The sequence below is a fragment of the Rhinolophus ferrumequinum genome, chromosome 19 (genome assembly GCF_004115265.2).
Source record: "Rhinolophus ferrumequinum isolate MPI-CBG mRhiFer1 chromosome 19, mRhiFer1_v1.p, whole genome shotgun sequence".
NCBI lineage: Eukaryota > Metazoa > Chordata > Mammalia > Chiroptera > Rhinolophidae > Rhinolophus > Rhinolophus ferrumequinum.
Window position 1 is genome coordinate 29,204,255 of NC_046302.1, and position 23,731 is coordinate 29,227,985.

The 23,731-nt window shown below is 44.3% G+C and overlaps 1 protein-coding gene across 3 annotated transcripts in view; it reads left to right on the forward strand.

The window, feature by feature from the left end:
- MAPRE2 (microtubule associated protein RP/EB family member 2) overlaps positions 1-23,479 on the forward strand; it is a 142,149-nt gene extending 118,670 nt beyond the window's left edge. For all 3 annotated transcript variants that reach the window (XM_033087320.1, XM_033087319.1, XM_033087318.1), the window contains 3 exons: positions 14,506-14,645; positions 18,852-19,010; positions 21,504-23,479. In XM_033087320.1, coding sequence (XP_032943211.1) covers positions 14,506-14,645; positions 18,852-19,010; positions 21,504-21,578 — 374 coding nt within the window. In that variant the 3' untranslated portion in view covers positions 21,579-23,479. The remainder of the gene's footprint in view (positions 1-14,505; positions 14,646-18,851; positions 19,011-21,503) is intronic.
- Positions 23,480-23,731: the final 252 nt, after the last annotated feature.

Consider the following 23,731-nt stretch of genomic DNA (forward strand, 5'->3'; position numbering starts at 1 on the left):
TATTGTGTTTTTTTCCACTTGTAAATTTTCCTGTGTTCTCTGCTCACATTGCCTACCTTTCATTTATTGTGAGCATACTTTACTTCACTGAACATAGTTATGATAGCTGCTTTAAAGTTCTTGTCTGCTAATTCCACCATTCGGACCATCTCACAGTTGTCATCTGTTGATTAGCTTTTCCTTTGAGAATATGTCACATTTTCCTGGCTCTTCATATGTTGAGTAATTTTGGATTTTATCCTAGACATTGTGATGTCATGTTGTGGGGACTCTGGATTTTGTTACATTACTCCACGGAGTGTTGATGTTTTTTATTTAACAGGCACTTAACTCAATTAGAGTCCAAGTAAAAAGTATGCAAGAAGTCACATTCCACTCAAGGGGTCCTAATCTTGGTCTCAGGCCTGTGCCTTTATGCAGGATTTCCTTTTCCTTATGATCGTCAAAATGCAAGTCTTCATTTGCCTTTGGAGAAACTCCACCCTTTAAACACAAATGTTGTTGTCACCCCAAAGCCATCATTTACTCCAAGAAATGCATTTTCCCATGTCTTCTCTTTAGATTAGCACAGTCCATGATGGCATTTGACTTCCCAGAACCCTGTAGGGTAGGCACAGGCACCCTTCTTGTCACTTCATGGTCTCCCTATCAAGACGAGTCATGCCTACTTATCCTTACAACTTCTGGGGGTGTACCTGCTTGATACTGGTATCTCACAAATCACATACTGTACTATCCACATACCTACTTAGTTCTCTCAGGATCAAATGTTAATTTTAAGAGATCATGCAATATCAACTCAGAACAAAGAAGACATGCATTTTTCTTATCAGTCTCAATAATTAGCAAGACTTCTTTTCAAATAGATGTTAACACTTCTCATTAATACGTGAACAGTGGTGTTTGTATCTTTCGCTCAATCCCTACCCTATAGCCACATTGCACCCCCTTCGCCTGTTTATATTAAGAAACCATCCCATGGCTAAGGTACACACCAGTTTAATGGCTATTCTCCTGGCTACATCTAGACCTGCAGAAAATAGAAAGAAACACTTACAATGGCCCAACTAACTTTTTAGAGGACATCCTCTACTCTCTGGAAGGAGAGGAATATTGGTGGTTTTGTTCCTCCAGTTACACATCTACCATATGTAAGATATATAGGATACATTTCTAGGCATTAGGATACTTTTTTCCTTAAAGAATAATTGAAACTGCATTTCCCTACCTATAGCAATGATAACACCACAGGATAAAATGCGAGCAGTGCTCGGCCTGACAGGATACTGAATATCCATGAGTTTGGAATGTGGGCACAGACAGGAGCAAAGAGTCATAAAGAATTCAGGAGCCTCAGATAGGAATCTTCTGGCAGTGTCTGTGGAAGAGCCCAAGGGCGCCTTCCTAGGAACAGCCATGCATTTTTCATTTCCATCCTAATTCTTTTGCTTACCAATGCAGCATCCTTGACAGATGATTCACTAATTCAGTTTGTAATCTGTAATGATTTGGGCTTCTTCGAAAGAAAGTGTGTCATAGTTTTCTTTAAAACTGAATTTTTTTTTAAAGCTTAAAGATCAAAACTTGCAAACTGTTGTGGTGCTATTAATGTATACCTCTTTAAATTTAGTATGAATAGAACTTTTTCATGAAAGTTAAGGAAAGGAAAGACATTTAAAATGTAGAAGGAGTCATCAGATATGGAGGGAGTTAGCAAATATTTATTGAGGACATACTAAGTGCCAGCCATTGCTCTAAGCACTTAAAATAGATTAGCTCAATTTAGCTTCACCACAATCCTAAATGGTAGATGGTATCATTACCTCTACTTTAGACATAAGGAAGCTGAAGCACAGAGAGGTTCAATAACTTGCCAGGGTCACACGTGTGAAGTAGGGGACCCAAGATTTGAAGCTTGACCTTGTGATTCCAGAGCCCAGACTCTGTAACCATTATATTAGATTGCCTCTCTCAAATATCATGGGTATGGTCTGGTTTTATGTTCTTTTCTCCTCCCCACACTATACTGAACAACAGACCAGTTCAAATTGCATAGTGTATGGAGGACATAAAAGGCTCTGCAGTAGTGTAAAGGCTTAAAACAGAACACGTGCTATTCTGTTTGGATGCATTTGTTTTTTTAAATGGTTATAATTTTTTTAAAATTCAAAAACATTCCCATTCATCCTTGCCACAGGCTCTTGGATGAGAGTTACTATATTTTATCCACATTTTTAAATGCAGGGGGGGAAAAGCCTCTTGTACCAGGCCTCTTCTCAGCTCCAAAGCAGAAATGTGTATAAAGCCCAGAATACTCAGCCCTAGATTAGAAGAATTACTAACCTATGATTTCTTAATCCTGCAATTCACATAATTCTCTGAGGAGATGGTCTGAGTGATTTCAAAGTGAAGAGCATGCCCCTCAGACAAAACTGGCACGTATTTAAGCAAGCCATACTCTATCACCTCACACAGAAGAGGGCCGATGGCCTTCTTTGTTGTCCCACTTGTCCCACCTGCACCTGGGAAGCCAACCATTCTTGCGTTGGGTCCTTTTATACGCAGCACTGGGTCATTCTCATACAGCTTCTCCCTTTGTCTGTTGTGATATTAATTGGCTCTGCAGGTACATCTCATGCGTTATTCCGATGGATCATCCCTTCTCTCTTCATAGGTATAATAACTTGGTGTTTGGCTTCTCAGCCTCACAATCAAACTTTTCAGGCCTCAAAAGGCAGTGACTTCACATTTATTCTGTTTCCATAAGCAGAATAGCACAGATCACCAGTGAGCCTAATTTTATCATTAGGGCCTTTCTTGGTCACTTGGTATGTTGGTTGGGAATAGAAAACAGTTTTGACTTGAATAATTTTCTAGACTGCCTTTGAACTGGGTGAGCTGAACTATCAACCAATTCTGTCTTGTTCAATCATTGTTCTCCACTGCCTGAAACATAGAAGGTTCCTACTTAGTAGCTATTGAATTGATTTAAATTGGATCACTTCAGTGTCCATTTGGATCAAGGAAAATGCAGTACGTAAGCCGACACATGGCTGTTTTTGAAGTTTTCTCCAATCATCTCCAACACCTGAGCAGCCCCCTGCTCAGAAAATAACATGGTGCACTACACAGGAGCTCAGAAAATATTTCTTAAACATTTCCTCTGTCTTGGATTCCTTGCCCTTTTTGTGAAAGCTTTACTTGAATTCTCATTCATTTAGTCTTTCAATAAATGTTTGTTAAGCCACACTCAGAGGTTTTGGAGAAACACAGTCATTCAAGAAAGTTCTAGCCTAAGGAGGAAACCTGACAATAAATAGACACTAACAGTATAGTGAGGTAACTGCTGTCAGGGCATGTAGGAAGACCACCTGAGCTGGTCTTGTGTATTCTAGAAAGGCTTTTTTGGAAAAGTGGGGTTTGATCAAGACTTAATGAATGAGTAGAAGTTGGCCAGGTAAAGGGTATGGAAAAGAGCATTGCAAGCAGAAAGAACAAAGTGTTGAACTTGGGAGAGAACATGCTGTCTTCAGGGAAGTGTATTTTGTTCTGTCTGAACGTCGAGATGTGAGATTGCAGAGGTGAGGACCCTTGTATAATGGGTTAAGAGATTGTATGCAAGTTCTGTTGCTGAAAAAAATTACTGCTAATTTAGCAGCTTAAAACATCACACATGTACTGTCTACAGCTTCAAAAGTCCAGGCACAGCTTAGCCATGTTCTCTGCTTTCGGGTTTCACCAGGCTGCAATCCAGGCATCGCTGGGACTGTGGTATAATCAGAGGCTCAAGTGAGGAAAGCTCCCTTAGGTTGTTGGCGGTTTTCTTAAGGCTGCAGGATTGAGGCTCTCATTTCTTACTGGCAGCTGCTCTCAGTTCCTAGAGACTACCTGCAGTTCCTTGCCGTGTGGGTTTTTCCAACATGGGAGCTTACTACACGGCAGCTTACTTCTTCAAGGCCAGCAGGGGAGAGTCTCTCTGGTTTAAATGCCAACAAAACAGTTATACATGGTACTGTAATCATAGGTGTGACATCCCATCACTTTTGCCATATTCTGTTGGTTAAAAGCAAGTCACAGGTCCCACCCACATTCTAAGCGAGGGGACCACACAAAGGTGGGAGCACCAGGAGGTAGAGATCATTACATGTGTGTGGGGTCATGTTGGATCTGTTAGTCACAGGTTTATGCTTTATAATGGGGACTGTGGGTAGTCATTGAAAGGTTTTAAGCACAGGTTTGTTCTGTGGTATAAAGAATACATGGAAGGGGTACAGTTATAATCCAGGAGACTAGCTTAGAAGCTGTTGTGAGGATTGAAGAAATCCTGCCTTAGGGGACTTCTGGGGCTGAGAGCCCTGGAGGACTGGTGCCTTCACCTCTGGAAGGTGAAGAGGAGGGTGGCCTAAACAAAGGTTGTGGCCATGTGGGTTTATAGCAACTTTTAGGAGGTACAATCAACAAAATTTGATGATGTTTGGATATGAGAAGTAAAAGAGAGTGGAAGTCAAGGCTAAACGATAAACAACTTTCTGGTTTGGAGGTTGGATGGTGGAAGTAGAGAACTCTCAAGCAGGAACGGATTGGAGTAAAGGAAAATGGATGATTCCAGTGGGGCTTTGCTCCACGTCTCACTTGTCTGAGGTCCGACCTCTGTGGCCTCAGACCTCGGCTCTCTTTGCAGGGAAGTCTGGGTAAAACAGTGTTAATGGGAGACAACAGATTTAACCACCATCAGAAAAACAACCTAAAGCACTGTTCTTCCCAATGATAAGTCAATAGTGACTCTGACTGGACATCATAAAGTAATTAAGAACTTGTGTTCCCCCAAAATGGCCATCTAAGTTTATAAGCTTTTTGTCTGAATGCTGTATGCTAGGAGTGCAGTGACACCTGTGATGTCATTGTCGTGGTTACGCCTCTGTGTCTTTATTCCCAGTGGGCTGGCTCAGTTTGTTAGGCTCTTTCCAGCCCCAGCTTTCCTCATTGCGGCAGTAAACAGGCAAGGGGGGTGCACCTCTAAATTATTGTTGGGATTCTCGTGTGCATTGTATTCATGGGGGTGAGGGATCCTCACAATTTCTAGAGAGAAATTGCTCTGAGAACAATTTAAAAACAGGAATTTTGAACTAAAATGGTGATTGGTTGGCATCTAATGTGTTTCAAGCACACTTAATTTTCTACCGAGACCTGAGAGGTGTGAAAAGTCAGAAGTTTATTGAAAGAAATATACACCGTGTTCAAATAACTATTTAAAAGTTAGAAATTTTAATACTTGAGCCATTTCAAGATGAAGAGTTCTTTCCTGCATTTTTTTTTTTCCACTATGAAAAATTCTCTGAAACCAGAGTGACTCAAGCAGAGCCTGGAAAATACTGGAGAATCACATGATGGCTAAAAATAAGTACATCGTCTCCAGCAGAGACAGTAACCAGGGCAGAAGTAACTCAGCCCGTGAATGCTCACCCTCGCTGGACATGCTTGGTGGAGTCAGGCCCTCTTGCCCATCGCAGGGGCCTGCTTTGTGACCGCCGGTCAGGCACCAGTGCTCTCTGTGCAACGGCAGCCACACCCTCACGAGGCCCCTGACTTCCCGGGACAGAGCCAGTTATCACACTGTGTAACGACCTTTGAGCAGTGGATTGGGAGGGACACCAACTGACTCACAGCTCCTGTCACTGCCTACTTTTCCTGCAGCCCTTTCCTTGGACTCAATAGCTGATGCTGTTGATCACACCCTGTCTTTATTGCTGTTAACATTACAAAATGTCGGTGGTGTAAAATGGCTGGACTTGTGGTGCCTGTTCTATACAGACGGCATATAATAGGGTTTTCTAAACCAGAGCATTGCATATGCTTTGCCAACAACAAAACAGAACTCACCTTGAGCACTCATCTTTCTACCCAGGGGAATGACTGCAGCAGCCCCCTCACTGGCCATTCTCCGCACAGCAGGCAGAGTGAGCCTCTTATAACCCAAGTCAGATCATGTCACTCCTTTGCTCAAGACCCTGCAGCGACTTGCCTTTTCCCTCAGAAGGAAAGCTGGCTTCCTGACAGTAGCCTGTGTGGTCCTGCATGACCTGCCTCCTCCAGTACCTGTCCGACCTTCTGTCCCCCCGCAGTACCCATGCTCCTCTGCTCCAGAGTCCAGCCTGGCTGCTGAACAGGCCTTTGCGCTGGCCCTCGGCCTTACCTCTGCCTGGCATACCCTGCTTCTGCTATCCAGAGGGCCGACATCCTCACCTCCCTCAGGGCTTGGCTCAGATGTAACTTTCTCAAGGAGCCCTTGAAGAAGTAAAAGTGACTCCTGCAACGGGCAGGTCCCATGTGGGGCTCCTGGGAGTCGTAACTGTGGAGTGGTTACAAGAGATGTTAGCTTCTGTGAGGAATGAGCCTTGTGAGCCAGGAGCCCTACATGCCTGGTGTGGATCTGGCCCCCTGTGTCCTTGCTGGGCTCCCGCCAATAGGGCTTGGTGTTCCTGACCCTGTCCCAGTGAGTGGCCTCGGGTTGTGTGGCCCCCGGAAGTCCTGTGGGTCTGAGTGAAGAGTTGAGACTGGACAGGACCCACGGTTAGACTTTCCCCAAAGTTCTATTTAAAACTGCCACCACCCACCCCCTGCCCGGCCCTTCTTACCCCTGCCCTACTTTTCTCTTTTCCACAGCATTTACCTTCGAGTTTACTAGGTCACTTACTAATTCATCATGTTATTGCTTATTATTTAATTCCCCCATTCGAATGGAAATTCCACAAGGACAGGCATCTTCTGTGTTTGATTTGTTGTTTTATCCAAGTACCTGTGGCTTGCCAAGTATACAGTAGGGGGTTAATAAATATTTGTCATATGAATGAATGAGTGAATGAATGAATGAACTGGAGTAATTTTAGAAGGAGCACAGAGACTTGAGCTACAGGAGATGCATTTTCAAAAGAGACAGTGCTTGGAATGGCGGGAATCTATGCCTTGGAGCCCATTGATAGGTTATTAGTTAATACATTTTGGAAAGATTTTCTTTAAAGGAGTCTCATTTCCTTATTTCAGCAGTTTAGTTTTATTTTGCTAATGTCTAATAATGGAAAACCTGTGTACTTTTTCATCATTTGTTGAGTCAGTTCTCATTTGCTGAGTAATAATAATGTAAGCTAACATTTATTGAGCATTTACTATGTGCCAAGCTCTTGTATAATAGCTTTTCGTGCATTGAATCATGTAGTCTTCCCAACTCTGGAAAGTAGGCACGGCTATTCCTTCTTAAACATAAAGAAGTCCAGGTGGCAGCAAAAGTCACACCACCCAGCAAGTAGCCGAGCCGGGATTCCTATGAAGTCCACCTGGCTGCAGGGCCCCCACTCTTCCTGCCTCCCAAGGGCAAAGTGAAGGATAACCAACTCCTCACCAGGTCTTCGTTCCCACAAGGTTAATGCTTCATGCTTGACTGTTTGGAGTGCCCCCAAGCTCTTCAAAAGAGGAGCCTGCCTACTTTATGAGCTGACACTGAAGTAACGAAAAGGAAAATCCAGACTCCAGACGTTGCTGCTGGCTGCACTCATAGGACAGGCACCCTAAGGGCAATGAACTACTAATTTCAGAATAAAAGAACCAACTTCTTAGTGATTACATGAGGCAGGGCATCCTGGAACCCTATGAAAACTCCATTTGGACTGAACTCTGGCCACCAAGTTTTCTTTTTGTTTTTTTCCCCCTTCAGAGAAGATTACAGAGTGTACAAAGTGAAGGAATGAAGCCACTTTTGATGGAAAGGATTCGCTCTTCCATTTGCAGTGATCAGAATTGTGTGGGAGGTGTTTGTCATGTTGCAGTGTGATAGCTCACATGTCCATGTAGTCACTTAGAAGACCCTCTTTCGTGGGATTTTTCTGCTGACGTCAGTGCAGCCCCATTTTCTTTCCCCCAGCACTGGCCTTACATACTTATTTATTTAACCAAGCTCATTACCTCCATTAAAAAATAAAATCTATTTGTCAAGGTAAAGGAGACAAGGAAATAATGTCAGATCCATTCCAAACAGCTAATCGAAGTAGATGGGATATATCTTCTGCTATGTTTCAGTTCTTTGGGGTTTGGTTTGCTTTTTATTGACATATAACACATTTCAGGTGTACAGCTCCGTGATTTGGCATTTGTATTTATTACAAACTGAACCTCAAAGTAAGTCTAAAACATCCATCACTGCACAGACACATTTTAATCTTGTGATGAGAACTTTTCAGATCTACTCTTTTTGCAGCTTTCATACAATGCAGTATTATTCATTGTAGACACCATGCTGTACAATACATCCCCATGACATTCATTTTATAACTGCAAGTTTGTACCTTTGACTGCCTTCACCCATTTCGCCCACTCCCCACCTCTTTGGGGTTTTTAATTGACTGAGGACCCAGGGGTGCAAGGAATATTCTCTCAAAGTAAAGGATGATCAGCAAAGTGGTTGCTTCCTGTGTGTGTGTGTGTGCGCACGCGTGCGTGCGCACACACGCACATGTTTTTAATGTCTCTGTGGTTCTTGTCAACAGTATTAATGTCATATTTTTAGCTCTTCTGTTTATGATTTTGGCAGACAGAATATGGCAGATTATGGGAGAAGAATTTCTAAATTCCATCAGCGCTCTGACCATGAAGGATAAACCAAGTACAGTGCTTTTATTTGCTTCATCATTCTGAATTCATTGGGCCTCATATACCCCAAATGTCTAATGTTCCATAGACATTACGCAAGCTGCTAATTATTGACATTAGACACAGTGGAGCTCTGGCTTCAGCAAGGCAATGAATCAGGCTACGCTTTGTTTTTTACAACTATGGTTAAAATGTCTTAGAATCATATTTATGCCCCAAATCTTTAAGGCATTAATTAAGACACAACTGCTCAAAGACTAGCATTGTAAATCATCTCCATATCCAGTGGGTAAAGTCAGAGAATTACAGGGACGTACACAGAATTTATGTCTATTTTCCTCTGCTTCTGAAACTCCTTTTCATTTTGAAAGGGAAAATTAGGGAGGGAGAGGAAAGCTTGAGGGAGAAATGATTCTTGTAAAACAGGGCTACCACTAATTACGTTTTCGGGACATCATCAAATGCAGCTTGGAAAAAAAAAATTGAAATGTTTGATAGTTGCCAGAAAAGAATCTATACCTGTATTACAGCCAAAGTAGCTGCACTCTTTTTGAAAACCATTATGTAGGTATTTTTCACACAATCATCATTGGGCCAAGAGTTATGGGAAGGCAGAGTGGCATCACCAGTGGACTTGGGGGCATTCTAGGAAGCAGGAAGACAGCTATTGAGGACCCCAGTACCTAACATCAAGGGCATTATTGGGTCACTTCACAAAGTTGGAATACAAATGGTATTTACGTAAAAGTATTATATCAATGTTAAATTTACTGACATTGATAACTATACAGTTTTCTGATAGCATCCTTATTATAGCAACCCAGGTAAGTGGTAAAAGAGTATTTGACACCCCCAAAAGCTGGTGGTCTTACGCTTTAGAGAAAGAAGACAGGAAGACTTTTAAAGCAAATAAAAAACATCATGGTTAATTGTCTAGTGAGGGTGATCTACTGTAAAATATTGTTATTTATTCTAAAAAGTAAACCATGAAATCATTAAACATTGAACAAATGGTTTAATTTTCATTTCTATAAATTTTAGTATTGAGTATTTCTTAATGTCTGTTAATCATGTGATAGCTGTGAGACGTAAATTACTTCCATATCAAATTGCAGCTTGTGATGGTTTGAAGAGCTCACTTTACATTCTTTTGAAAATGAGCTTTTTAGTTTAAGCCTTAATTGCATGTTTTTCAAAACTCTAAACTTCTGCCTCATATCTTTCCTGTTCTTTAATTTCTTTGCATTTATCCATCACAAGGTATAAGTGTACTCTCTCATACCCTCACTCATCAGATGTTTACTTCCCTCTATTATCAGTTTCTTTCCAAACAGAATTTCAAAACCTCTCTCATTTTAAATCTCAAATACTGATTACTTAGTGGATCTGTTATTAAATTTTCCAAATGTGTTTTCCATTCCTTTCTTTCTCCAGCCTGCACCGCACCCCCAGTCTCAGGGACTGTCAGGGGTGGGGCAGAAGCTATTCTTTCATCCCTCTTGTAGCCTGTACAGGTGGTAGAGCATGGACCAAGCTACCTCTACCCCACCAGCCCCGCCCTGCCCGCAGCAGGGGACACCAAGTCTGATTTCCGTTGCCTCCATCTTTCTCACCTCACATTGAGCCACAGGCTGCCTGCGTGTATGCCACAGTGAGAAACCTGGGCTCTGAGCTCCACCTGACCTTCACAGGACCCGTGAAACACAGATGCCACTTTAAGTCTGAGACTGAACCACAGTTTGGCAAGACCGTCCTCCCACAAGCATATTTAAGTAACAACGGATGTGTTTCCTCAAGAAGAAACAGGTTTTCCGGTGAGGCTACATGCAGCCGAGCCTGGGACAGCAGTAACTGCTGTCAGTAACTGCAGTCGCTCCGACCTCTGCCATGAGCCACGTCTCCCGTGGCCCTGTGTCACTCCCGGCCAGCTTCTTCTGCTTGTTTATAATTTCCTTGCTCTGATAACCAGGCCTTGTATGGGTCTTCAGCTTGCCATGACCCCTTCTACTTTTACTTCATACCAAACTTTTCAGGCTTTTTTTCAAGCTGCATTTGATGATGTCCCGAAAATACAATTATAAGAACATGAGTGTGTCTGATGAACCTACTCTGTTATTACAACCAGCCCCATCGTAGTTGCTGAGTTGCTTAGGAAGGACCGCCTTTGGGGGTGGGGGTGAGGGGTTCACGTGTTCCCTAGGGAAGTCCCTTCTGCAGGGCTGTTTCCTTCAGAAAGACCAGTAAACATAGCAGAGGCTTGGACAGCCCGGGCACAACCTTGCTCCTCCCTACTCAGAGTTAACCATTTACTGACTGAATTTACCCACTTGAACTATTGTCCTGATTCCATAGATAAAGGACCTAAGTAATCAGGGAAGGTGATCTTGAGAGGAAACCAGGTAAGAGATCTCTTTCTGGGAAGGCTGGTGGTTTTTGTTTGGTTTCCTTCGTGTACTGCTGGCTCTTCCTGTCAGTGACTTGGATGTTAGCATCTGCTCTCGAGCTTTCTCTGGTATCTTCACTGTGGCAGTTCACTCCTAGCAGTTGTTTAATGAGTTATAAAGACTTTTTGAGTGTATCCTCTGGGTCAGTCACTGTGATTGGTGTGGGAACATAAAGTGGTAAACAAAACAGACACAATTCCTACCTCCTGGAGTTTGTCTAACAGGAGAAGTAGGCATTAAATAAATAACTACAGTAGTTCCTTAAATCCACAGGGGATACTTCCAAGACCCCCAGTGGATGCCCGAAACCGTGGATAGTACCAAACCCTGTATATACTACGTTTTTTCCTATACATACATACATACTATGATAAGGTATAATTTGTAAATCAGGCACAGTAAGGGATTGACAACAACAATAATAATAAAATAGAACAATTCTAACGATATACTGTAATAAAAATTATGTGAATATGGTGTTTAGTAAAATAAAGGTTAGTTATGTGAATATGGCGTTAAGTAAAATAAAGGTTCCTTGAACACAGGCACTGAGATACTGCGACAGTCAGATAGCTGAGGCAGCTGCTCAGTGACTAATGGGCTGGGAGCATGGACAGTGTGTGCACTGGACAAAGGAATGGTACACATCCCAGGTGGGACAGGGCAGGACGGCGCAGGATTTCATCATGCTGCTCAGTCAGCGTGCAGTTTCAAACTTATAAATTGTTTATTTCTGGAATTTTCCCATTTACTATTTCAGACAGTGGTTGACCACGCGTTGGAACTGCAGCAAGCAAAACCGCGGATAATGGGGGAGTGCTGTATACCATTACAGCTGATAGCTGCTATGCTATGGCCTCCCGGAGCTGTAGCATCTAAGCCAAGACCTGAAGGATGGCAGCCTTTGTCACTCAAAGGGGGGGAGGAAGAGTGTTTGAGGCAGAGGGAATACAGCCCAAATCGTATTCTATGATCATGTACACGGAGAATGTTGAACATGGCTGTGCCTGAGGATTCTTAGCTCAATGACTGTCACTCCCACAAGACCATGAGCTCCTGGAGAGCAGGGATTTCTACTATATAGCTCATGGCAGGCACTTCATTAATATATACTTAGTAAATAAGACGTTGATCAGACAGTCTTTGATCTGCTCTGTGTTAGACTTTCTTTGTATTAAAAGATGACGTATTGCTTATAAAAAGGTCTGAAGTAACTTGATTTTTCAAAAGCTGCTTCCCCAGCTAGGCTGCCTGGTGGCTGTCCTTAGAGAAGGCTTTTTGCCAGGTCAACATATTCTCACCCTGCCCCTCCTGCTGTTCTCCACACTGTTTTCTTTCCCTGTTGGCTTGTCCTTTAATTAGAGAACCTGGCCAATGGGACATGGACATAGTGTTCCAGGAGTGTTTTTGTATGGGCTTCTACCGAGATGAAGGAGCCTCGCCCCTCCCTGTATGTCAGTCACAAATAAAGCAGAGCATCAGCTTCTAGAATCCTTGGGAAGTTCTTCTGCATAAGTGAGATTTCCAGGTCACTGAAGAGCACCCTTGGAATATTCAAACTATTTTACATCAGTCCCGATTTCATTGCTCCCGTTTTAAAATATGTTCGAATGTGTTCGGTGTTTCTCTTATTTTAAGAGTATGCTGTCAGTGCTTCTTGAGTGTGTGTTTGACTTCGCGTCTATAACTGATGACTCCAGGTACCTGAAAACATACAAATCTAAATTTTATAGTCTTCCTGTTTGCTACTTTGTGATTAGGAGAGTGTTTGAAATGTGTCACAGCTGTCAGCACTCTTAGCCTTCATAACCCCTTGCCTCGTTCTCATCTGTTTGGTACTGATAAACTGGTTAATAAGTTGGAAATTGTAAAACTGCAAACCATCTAAGCAGCTTCTATTTGCTTGTTCATGTATTTATTTAAACATTTGTTCTTTCAACAAATATATGTTCAGCCAAGCATTGTGCTAAGCACTGGTGTTACAAAGCTGAATATGGCACGTTCCTTGCTGTCCAAGAGCCTTCTAGAGGAGCAGAGTATGGGGGGTCGTGGTGGAGATTTGGCCAATGGGAGCACACAGGAGGAGCACCCACAGTAGACAGAGCTGCCGCCTGGTCAGAAAAAGGGAATGGGTAGGCCCCGGTAATGACCCTGAATTTCTTAATTCATGACGTACATAAACTTCACTGCATAGACCTTATACCTTCTGTTTTGGCCGCTGAGGCCATTTCCTATGTCGTGCCATGTTCTAGACAATGAGAGAGCCTATCATGAGCCAAGCTCCAGGTAGGTGAGGTCTTACCTGAAATCACTGGTTTTTGGTTTTTTTCCAGTTTTTATCATTATTAGTGACACTGTTGAATCACTTGGTCAAGATGCTGCTCCCCAGACTTCCCCATTGTAAAGGCGTATCTTTTCCCTGTATAATCAGTCATTTATAGGCCAATAATCTTGATACATGTGAATTTCTTGTTCCCCAAAAACCTCTCAATTAATGTTTCAGAGTCCATCAATGAGCCTTTCCTGAGTCAGTCAAGAGTGTTGCAAAATTGTGATTTTTCTAGTTCTAACATTTTTTCTACTGTCAGTGTTCTGTAAAGATCTTTATCCCCCTCCTGTCCTCCCCCTCAATAAAATGGACTAGACTTTTATGTAATTAATGCATTATAATCCTTACAGCCTTTATTCTTTTTGGTATGCAAACTGTCCCAAGTGTGGCTATTTGGGAGCCCCTTCAAGCTGGCCCCTGTATCCTTTTACACTAATCCTTGAACACATCCTTGCTTTGGACACAACACGGTGTTCCAGGCTCACCTTGTATTCTCCCTGCACCCACCCCTGCAATCAGCCATTTTTGGAGTAGCCATTTTATTGCAGAATAAAATTGAGAAACCAGGACTTGGCCAGCAGGAGTGTTCACTGCTATGGAGAGGTCATTGTTCCCAGGCTCGTTCAGTAGCTAAAGCCAGGCAATATATTAACAACAAAAAACATACATTTGTTTTGATATTTCTTCTGAAGTATTTATTATAAGATCTTTCTTTTCTTGTTAGAAACTCAACTATGGTGATGCTTGGAGCTTATCTAAGAGCCTTTCCTCTTTAAAAGAACTTAAAATCCCTTTGTATCTGTTACTCTTACCTCTCTGGAGGGAGAAAGGACAACTGCATTAATCACGTAACTTGCCGGAATAAAAAGACAGTGCTCAGAAAAATTAAATAAATTGTCCAAGATGACACTGTCGTTTTATTGTGTGCACTCCTTCTATGTGTATTTGTGCCACTTCTGTTACGGAAAGGGATTTCTGGCACTGTCTCCTATACATTTTAGCAAACCCCCTTATAGACATCTGCATTTGCTATATGTCTAAAAAGCATTTTCACTGTTGCCAATATTTATCATTTATTCTGGTTACTTTCAGGTGCGGCTAAATCAAGTCCAGCCTCTAAACCAGGTTCCACACCTTCTCGGCCCTCATCAGCCAAAAGGGCTTCGTCCAGCAGCTCAGCATCCAAATCTGATAAAGATTTGGAAACACAGGTCATACAGCTTAATGAACAGGTAACGCATCAGCCCTGGCCGTGTCTCTGGGAGCAGTGACAGGTGTGAGGCGGGGAGGAAGCAAACCCCTTATCGGCCTGTGATGAGGGAAGGGGAGGCCGAATTGGTGGCTGCAAGCAAGTAAGAATAGAAGGAGTTGTTCGGGCAGATAAAATCAGTGGCCCATTCTGAATGAAAGATGTTAGTCACAAATCTCAAAGCTAAACGTGGAGACAGAAGGACAAATGACTCAGCCCCAGGTAAATGCAGGCCAACCTCCCCTTCCACACATCAGTGCTTGTCATGAGCTCCGGGCTAGACCCTGGCCTATCTGCTCACTTCTGGCCAGTCTAGATGGTGTTAAGGGTTTTACGGTTAGTTCCCTTCCTCCATCTTTCCTTCAGCAAATATTTGTTAAGCTTGTTCTATGTAACAGACACTGGGCTTGATGCTAATAACATAATGGTAGCAAGACAGCTAGCTTCTCTCCCCTCATAGAACTTACTTACAGACAACAATTGTACAAGGTGGGCAATGACGCAAGCAAAACCAAAAAATCTAACACTTTCCACAACAGCTGAAGTCTATTACCACAGGAGCACTGAACCTAATATTGGGGTGATCAGAAAGTCCACAGCTGTGTTTTCAGTAGAACTTTCCTTTTGATTTAATATTCTTCACCATTACAGTCAATCTAGCTCTGCTGCCTTTGAAATGTTCTATATAAAAGCTTAGGTATGCTTTCTAGCTAACAATAGCTGATTTTGCCTAAAATTGTACATAGTTTTAAAAGTAATAAAACAGTTGGTAGGGAAGGGCCCACTGCAAAAGCCACCTACGCTGGCCCTGAGTTAGGAGCAGGGCCTTTTATCCTGACTTCTCCTACCCCTGACAGAGGAGCCTGTATTTGAGGTCCTCAGACTGTTCCCAGGCCCCCTCACTGGGCCATTCCCCATGATTAATCTGATTCTTGATGAGCCAGCAAGAGTCTGGAAACAGTTTTTGATCTCATTGTATGTTTGCAATCAAGAACCTAGTTCTAAAAGCAGGCAGTTGCTTAGCTAGGGTGTTTCTAGCAGAGCTTTACAATTCTGGTTCTTGTAATGAAAAAGGTGACACCTTAAGTCACCCGGTGGGTAGGACTCTGATTTAGAAACTGTGGACTATTCTCATTACCTGCTGAGTCTCAGTTTGAGCCCATATAGAATTTCTAGTAACGAGTTCTTCTCAGATGACAGGCCGTTAGGACAGCCGGAATGCACCCTGGGCCACATGCCTCATGCTTTAAACAAATGGGGTGGACATAAAAAGCATCAGGCGTGGGTCTGTAATACTCTGAATCTATAACTCTTTTCTCCTTAGGAGCTCAGATTCTTTTGGTATCTTTATTATCTCATATTTCTTCATGATTTCACTGCTCCCTGTCGTCCTGCTCTACCCCACCCAGGTTCCCAAGCCTCCCACCCAAAGTGTGACCACGTGGTCCATCCTGCCCCTCTCTCCCTTACAGCCTTAGCCAAGGAGCCCCGCTCCCTCTCCTTGCATTGGCTCTAGGCTCCCATGACCTTTCCAGTCATACAAAGAACGCCACAACCCCTGGGCACCCAGACCTTGTCCTACCATCCAAAATGCCACTTTGGAGAGGACAGAGTGAGAAAAGAGGGACACTCCAGTGGTCTTCCTTCTTCTTGTGTTAATTCCTTTGTTACTTCCAAAAGGCTTCACACCCCTCCTGCCCCCTGATGCATTCACTTCGAGGAAGAGTGTGCCTGTCCCCTACCCTCTGCCCTCAGAGGGAAGGTCATACGCATCCTAAATTTGGAGCCTTCATTCAACAACTATTTAGAGAGCGCTTACTCCAGATCCATTTCAGTGGTTATCTGTGACGGCTCCCTCTATTTCCTGTCCCTGAAGCCTGCAGGGTGTCCCCTGAAGCTGGTGGGGAGCCACACAGGCATCACTATGTTCGAACTGAGGCCACTAGGACAAGGAATGGCTGAGCGAAAATGCCTAGGCTGAAGAGTGAATTACAGTAGTAATAGAGAAAGTGACAAGTGCCATAAACTAAGAATTCTCATTTACTTGGCCTCATGCCTTTATTCAGACAGTCTCTCATGACATACTATAAAAGTACTACTGCGCTAGACAATTCCAAGGATAGCAATGACTCGAAAGACTTCGGGGAGAAAAAGGCATCACTACAATAATTAGGGACAGTTTCTGGAGAGCGGGTTAGCAAACAGGCCTGGAGTCACTGCTGTGGGGCCAGAGAGTGGGCATTGTTAGCCCGGGCAGCCACTGAGGCCTGGAGGACCTGAAGTGGGTGGACACTGAGAGGGTGGGGAGAATCAGAAGAAGAAAACTTCTCGTCTCTCCCCAGGATCTCTCCCCCTCCCACTGCGTAGGCTTCCGCTGTGACATGTGAGGGACCAGGAAGGCATCAGTCTTTATGAGTGAGACTGTGAAAATGGAATTTTGGTTGCCAATTGATCTTTCATCATATAATTTAGCTCCTGTGGGCTTTTACTAGAGAGTGTTTATAGCTGTGCATCTATTACCTAATGCATCTGGAATACCACCAAAGGCTGGCTTGGGCTGGGTATTTCTACAAAAGCCTCAGCTCTTTGCTCATCGTGCAGCCCAAGGCACTCTGGAGGCAGACAAACAGTGTTTGTGGGTCAGATGCGTCCAGAGACCCTCCTTTCCTGTTCAGGGGGAGCTGGCAGATACCTAACCTGCCACGGATCCATCTGCTGGTACCAGTTCAGGCTTCAGGTGGATTCTGTGGCCGAGCCTGGGCAGGGGGTTTGTTTATATGAAAGCAAGAAAGGATTTCTACAACAAAGGGAGTTTTCTTTTCCCTGGAATTCAGGCTGCAGGTTGCCTTCAGTTTTTACCAATGTCCAAGCCATGGTATTATCAGAAATAAGAATTAAATGTTAGCAAACTTGTGCTCCGCTGCTTGGTGTGCAGCTACCAGAGGGTGTCAGGGAGATGAACTCAGAGACTGTATCCCTGAGTCTCACAGGATGGATACCCGTGTGCCAGGTGTGCAGGAAATTCTGAATGGACACTGCGTGTGCTCAGTATATATTTCAATAAATCACTGATTCCAGACCGATAAATAGCATGTACAAAGGTCCAGAGTGACTAGAAAGAAGAAAATTTTCCATTCCAAAAGTAAATTTTGGAAATTCAGTTAAGGGTGATTTTTAATATACTGGAAGAGATTTTACCTGAGGAGAGCCATGAAAGGCTTACTTTACCATCTAAAGAATATCGTCTGTATAAATAGAAAATGCATAAAGGGTAAAAGAAACCTGAGGGATTCTCAGAGAGCAGGACCCGGTGATGGTTTGGGACTGAGTGCAGCTGCCTGGGATTTGAGCGCAGATCGGTTTACACGCCCTTCGGTGTTTCCTCAGCCCGAGCCCAGGTGACAGCTCTGTCGGGCTCTGCCTCACCATTGCCTCCTTCCTTTCACTAGCACTGTCTCTGTAGCCACTGTGAGAGGCTGCACAACCCTGGAAGGTCCTCGAACCAGCATTAAGGGGGAGAAAACAGGAAACGAAGGCTAGTTTGCTGTGGGAATGGAGCTTCCATCTCTTCCCGCCTTTCCAGTGAAAACCTTCCACAAAGCCAGAACTAGAGAGAGAAATTAAGACAGATGCAGCCAGGCTTTTTAGTCTTAGCCAGGTTTCCTTATGTGGCCAGGACCCAATTTCTCAGGAGACAGCATTTGTCTAGTTTAGCTCAGAATGTGTATGATCTAAGGGTGACTGTTAATGCAAGTGATCTGAAGCCAGAAGTGTCCTCAAAATACATCTAAAGTAACCACAGTGAGGGCCTCTCTCCTTTCCCTCTTCTCCCTCCTCCTATGAGGATGGACAAGGCAGGAGAAAGAGGTACTCTGGCCCGTATTAGCAGGAGAGGAAAGCTTACTCAGAGCCTGGATAGAACTGGCTCCAGCAGAACGATCCCTCTGACCCTGGTTAATAAACACTCCGCTGACGGAGGGGAATGACTAGTGTGCTGTTGAGGTTGGACGTTCTGGCCCAGGCTCAAGCTCCAAACAACAGCCCCTTGTTTCTCCCTCAGACTTGCACATCGGTTATTGTTGCATATCTGTCTTTTCATGTTTTGGGTCTTTATACGCAGGCATAGTTCATAGTTTATTTCTTATACTGTATTTGGGGGTTTTTCTTTTCCACCCTCACCCCCTTGCAGGTACATTCATTAAAACTTGCCCTCGAAGGCGTGGAAAAGGAAAGGGATTTCTACTTCGGAAAGTTGAGAGAGATTGAACTACTCTGCCAAGAACACGGGCAGGAAAACGATGATCTCGTGCAGCGACTAATGGAAGTTCTCTATGCTTCGGACGAGCACGTAAGTATGAGGCGCCCTTCGCGCGTGTTCTGAAGTGACACTCGTGGTCAGAGTGCCATGGCCGATGTGCCTTAGGATACTGGCCTGGGACCTCCGTGGGAATGACAGCTCAGCCAGTGCATTTGAGATTCCTGGAGGAATAAACAGCAATGTCATCTGATCCACTGACCCATGCCTATGGGACATGCATCCATAAATTAATCTGGGAAGAGATGGGTGGACATGGAGTGGGGAGGGTGTACAGGGACTTTGATTGAGAAAAGTAGGCTTGTGCAGCCAAATCTCAAGTGATTTTCAGCTGTCTGAGCAAATGAAAGTAACAGTGTGTGTAAGGATTATTTCTTCGTGAAAGATCAGAGCGTAGTTAAAGGAGAAATTGATCTAGACACTTTTTTCATCCCCATAAGCCCCACGACTGTCTGTTTTTATTTCATAGCTGGTTGTCTTGGTTACTCATTGCCCGGACAGACCAGCCCTGTGGGACAACCCTTTGTTGAAAATACTTCTAGAAGGCCTCCTCTGTGGGGAGGTCCTTACCACTGGGGTTGCTACTCATGAGTGAGTGTGCGGAAGGAGACCCCGAGTGTGGCTCCATCCAGTGATGGAAAGCAGATGTGAGGATCAGTGGAGGAACAAGAGAAGCAAGCAGGCAGATCACCCCCCGTCTGCCGGGGCCGGGAGGGAAAGGCCCCAGCAGCTGGCAGCAGGAGTGGGAGCCTGATGGGGCTTCACCTCCCACAGGGCCGCGCTGGAAGGTGAGAGAGGACGGGCTGGGCTTTCGAGCTTCTCCTCACACCAGGTTGAAGCTGGGAGAAGTGCTTGTGTCTGTTTGTCCGGGTGTCCTATGGATGCTCTGTGGGTTCTGTGGTTAAGCTGCATGTGTGTTAGTGTTTCCACAGAACGCAACAAGCCACTGGCAAGTTTACTTTGTCTTATTCCAGCCGAATACCAGGCAAATGTTTACTCCATGTAAGATTAAAATCCTAACTATGAATTTTTCCTCAAGTATAAGAAACCATCTGGGGTTTGGGGATGCTCCACCCCTCTTTTCATTTTCCCCGGATAGTTTTTCAACTTCTCTCTTGGTTATCATTAGCTCAGACTATAGATTTTTGAAGCCCTGAGAATCTGTCTGGTCAAGGCCCAGAAACAGTGATGGCCTCACAAAATATGGTTCTCAAAATGTTCAGATCCGATGGAAGAAACCAAAGGTTGGCTTGGCTTGTCGTGTGTGTGTGTACCACCCAAAGTGGGATGGACATGAAGTTCCATATGTAGACAGTGCTTTGTAGTCTGGTAACAACAGATGAATTACGGTTATTCTCTCCACAAGCTTGTTAGAAGCAAAAGCCTCTGAGGGATGCATAGCACTGTGAGCCTGAGTCAACGGTGCTGCCATCTGTCCATCACGGTGTCCGTTAACCAGGAGGAAGGCAGCATGCAGGATTAAATCTTCCCAGCCCTGTGCTTCCAATGGGTGAGAAGGCCTGGTTCTAACTTGGAGCCAGATCTTATCCCAAAAGGGAGTCCTTGTGTAGGAACACCAGCAGATGAACCCCAAAGTAACAGTTGACATGGACCATGAAGTCCTAGCTACTGGCAGGCAGGACTCACCTTAGGCAAGAGTTCTTGCCTCTTGGGCCTGCCTAGAAACTATACTCAGCTTCTCTTCTACCCTTCGCATGACCATCAGCACCCCCACCCCAACCCCACACACCCCAACTTGCTGCATTCTGGATTCAGAGAGCCATTCTTTCAGTGTCTGGGCAATGAATGCAGAAACCCCAAGCAGAAGCAATACTTTAAAGCATTGTCAGTCATTAAGACTGAATCATGCGTTTAGCAGGTCCTCTCCTCAACACTTGGTTATTATCTTCTCCTCACCTAACCACTCTAACAAGTTGCTTCTCTGACAAGCTAACCCTATATCGGATGAGTCATAGATTATAACAAGGGGTCTACTTCAAGCCGGCATGCTTGAAGGACGCGAGAAGGATGCGAGAAGCATGTCAGCAGGACAGGACACAGGAAGCAGATCAGAAGCTCCACATCACGGGCAGTTAGTGTCAGGGTGACCATGTGACACACTGCAGGGGCCTGGGGCTCCGTGCTGTGTCACAGCAGATTCATTCCCAGTTCTCATGATGTTTGTCAGTCATTGCGTTTGGTATACTCTTCTACAGAGGGTAGGAAAATAAGTAGTAGGTTCTGTGAAGATTTCCTTCCAAAACAGAAGGAAAATTTGGTGCATAAAGCCTGATGACTGTGCTCTAGAATGATCTGTTCTGTGATGGAGCAGGGAAGCGAAGGCATCCCCAAGTGTGTGCATCGGCTCAGGAGAGGAGGAGGCACTTGTGTGGCGACTTGTCCCTTGGTCCGTATTCCCCACCGCCTGGCGACGCCGTGCCAGGCAGTGATCACGGGGTTGGGGGCACTGCAGAGCCCCTGACACAGTAAATTGTTTCAACCGCAACTTCTCCCCCTGCCCCGCAGGAAGGCCACCCAGAAGAGCCGGAAGCAGAGGAACAAGTCCACGAACAGCAGCCCCAGCAGCAGGAAGAGTACTGAACCGTCTTGGCAGCTCTCGACACTTCCATTTTGTGTGGGAACTTTTCTTCTGGAAAATTGGAACACGTGTGGCCTCAAGCTCAACAGAAACCAGTTGTTCCCAGTCTGCCGGTAACATCACCGCGCTGTCGCATATGCCAGCCACCGCACTCAGTTCCCATTTCCTTTGCCAAGACACATTAGCAGCCGGCCGTTTGGCGGCCCCCCTGAGAGATCATGGGGTCACAAACCTTCAACTTCGCCACCTGGCTGCGTGAAATTGGTTCTGCTCTTTTCATTTCTTTCCAGAACAGCTCTCCCCACCCACCCCACTACCACCACCAACACCCCCTTTTTATCCTGGTGTGAAACAATGGTAATTTGATATATGGTATTTATATTGGCATTTCTCAACCCAGTGTCACTAGATGTCACACACATTTGTGGTGCTTTGATGTTTTTGCAAGTCTAACCTCTGAACATAAATTTGGTTCAAATAATAAATTGGAACAAAGGGAAAGAGATACTTGATATGAAAGCCATAATGACAGTGACTTGTTTCATAGGGAAAAACAGAGTCAGTTTCTCCCTCTACTTGTAACACTAAAGGGAAAAAAAGAATGGAATCAAAATTAGGACTTCAGGGCCCAGCAGTGTTCATACGTCAGCATGTTAGACAACCACACAGTGTGTTGTTAGTTTTTAAAGACATTCACTCAAGGAAAACACCATCTCAACTTGGCCCTCTAACTGCTTGCCCCTCCCCTCCCCCACCCAGGTTTCCACGCTGTTTTCTTTCTCAGGGTCCTCTTTGGTGGGCAACCACTCTCCCCAGGAAGCTGTCATCAGTTATCTGCAGTCCAGAGGGGATCTGCATAGGTACAGGTCTTCCTGCCTCCTTGTGTGAGGTTCCGCGCCAACCCTGTCATCCAACTAGGGGACTAAAGAATCACTGCGGGCTGTGAAGCCCCGAGTGTCAGAGTTCTGCCTCATGCTGTACACTTGCTGGAAGTGAAGACCTGATTCCTAGGAGTATAATTCCAAGGGAGAATCATGGTTCTGAAGTCTGGTGTTGACACTGGAATAACAGCACAGAATAATCTATGACTCCCAGTACCTTCTGGAATGAGGAATTTCCCCTCTTTATACTGCGGCCCTCCTTGTCATTGACCTTTGCTAAACCGTGGCAATTCATAAATCGAGGATACATTAATGAATTAAAAGCATTCCTTATTTTTTTAACTAATATTTGCACATTTTCTTAGTATCTTTCCAAATCTTTGCCTCTTTATTTTATTTTTTTCCTTTGACAGATGGGATTCCTTCCTGGATCAATTCATTTCACTTGGTTTCTAACTTTAAATTTACCTTCACTTGTTATTTGACTTAGCAGGTGCCACCAAAACAACAAACAACTGTGCCCACCCCACTTTCTTCTTAACTGAAAAGCTTAAAATAAATTTCTGAATTCTGTATCATGCAGCTTTGACATTTCTTTATTAATTGATGAAATACTGATTCTAAATTCTAGCATTGAAGCTTTCCACCAAAAGAAGTCTTCTCAAAATAAATCTTTTACAGCAAAGTGGTATTTGAGTTATATGTGAAAAAGATTGCTTGTATTTTTGAGGTTATTACAACACACTGTGCAGAATTGGACAGATGTTCCGTGGTGTTTGGTTTCCCTCTCTTCTCTCTCCTGCTTGCTCTGCGCTATAGTAGTAGCTCCTTTCTCTCAGGCTGGAAAGCCTGGCTCTCAGCAGTGACATCCTCCCACACCTGGTTTCAGGTAGTGGTTGTGCTATATACAGCATCATGCGTAACGGTGTGTTCCCCCACATCTGTTGCACTCACTGAGTTCCCTTTTTTTAAAAAAATAGCTTTTATGAAGAGGCACAATAAATAATTCCATGCAGCTTATACTTCGGTGGTTCCTACACAGTTCTTTGCCTTCCCAGGACCGCTCAGTAATACCCAGTGCCAGGTGCACATGAACCAAACTCCTGTCACGTACGTGTACACGATTACTGTATAACTTGCATAAGCCTCACCAGTGACAGCCACTCAGCCACTCCATTTCCCCCCAAATCTCCAACCTTCTCAGCTGTAAACATACTGGTCAGATAGCTTCCAAAGATGACGTTCCTCGGTCATCATACTTCATTCTCCTTCCC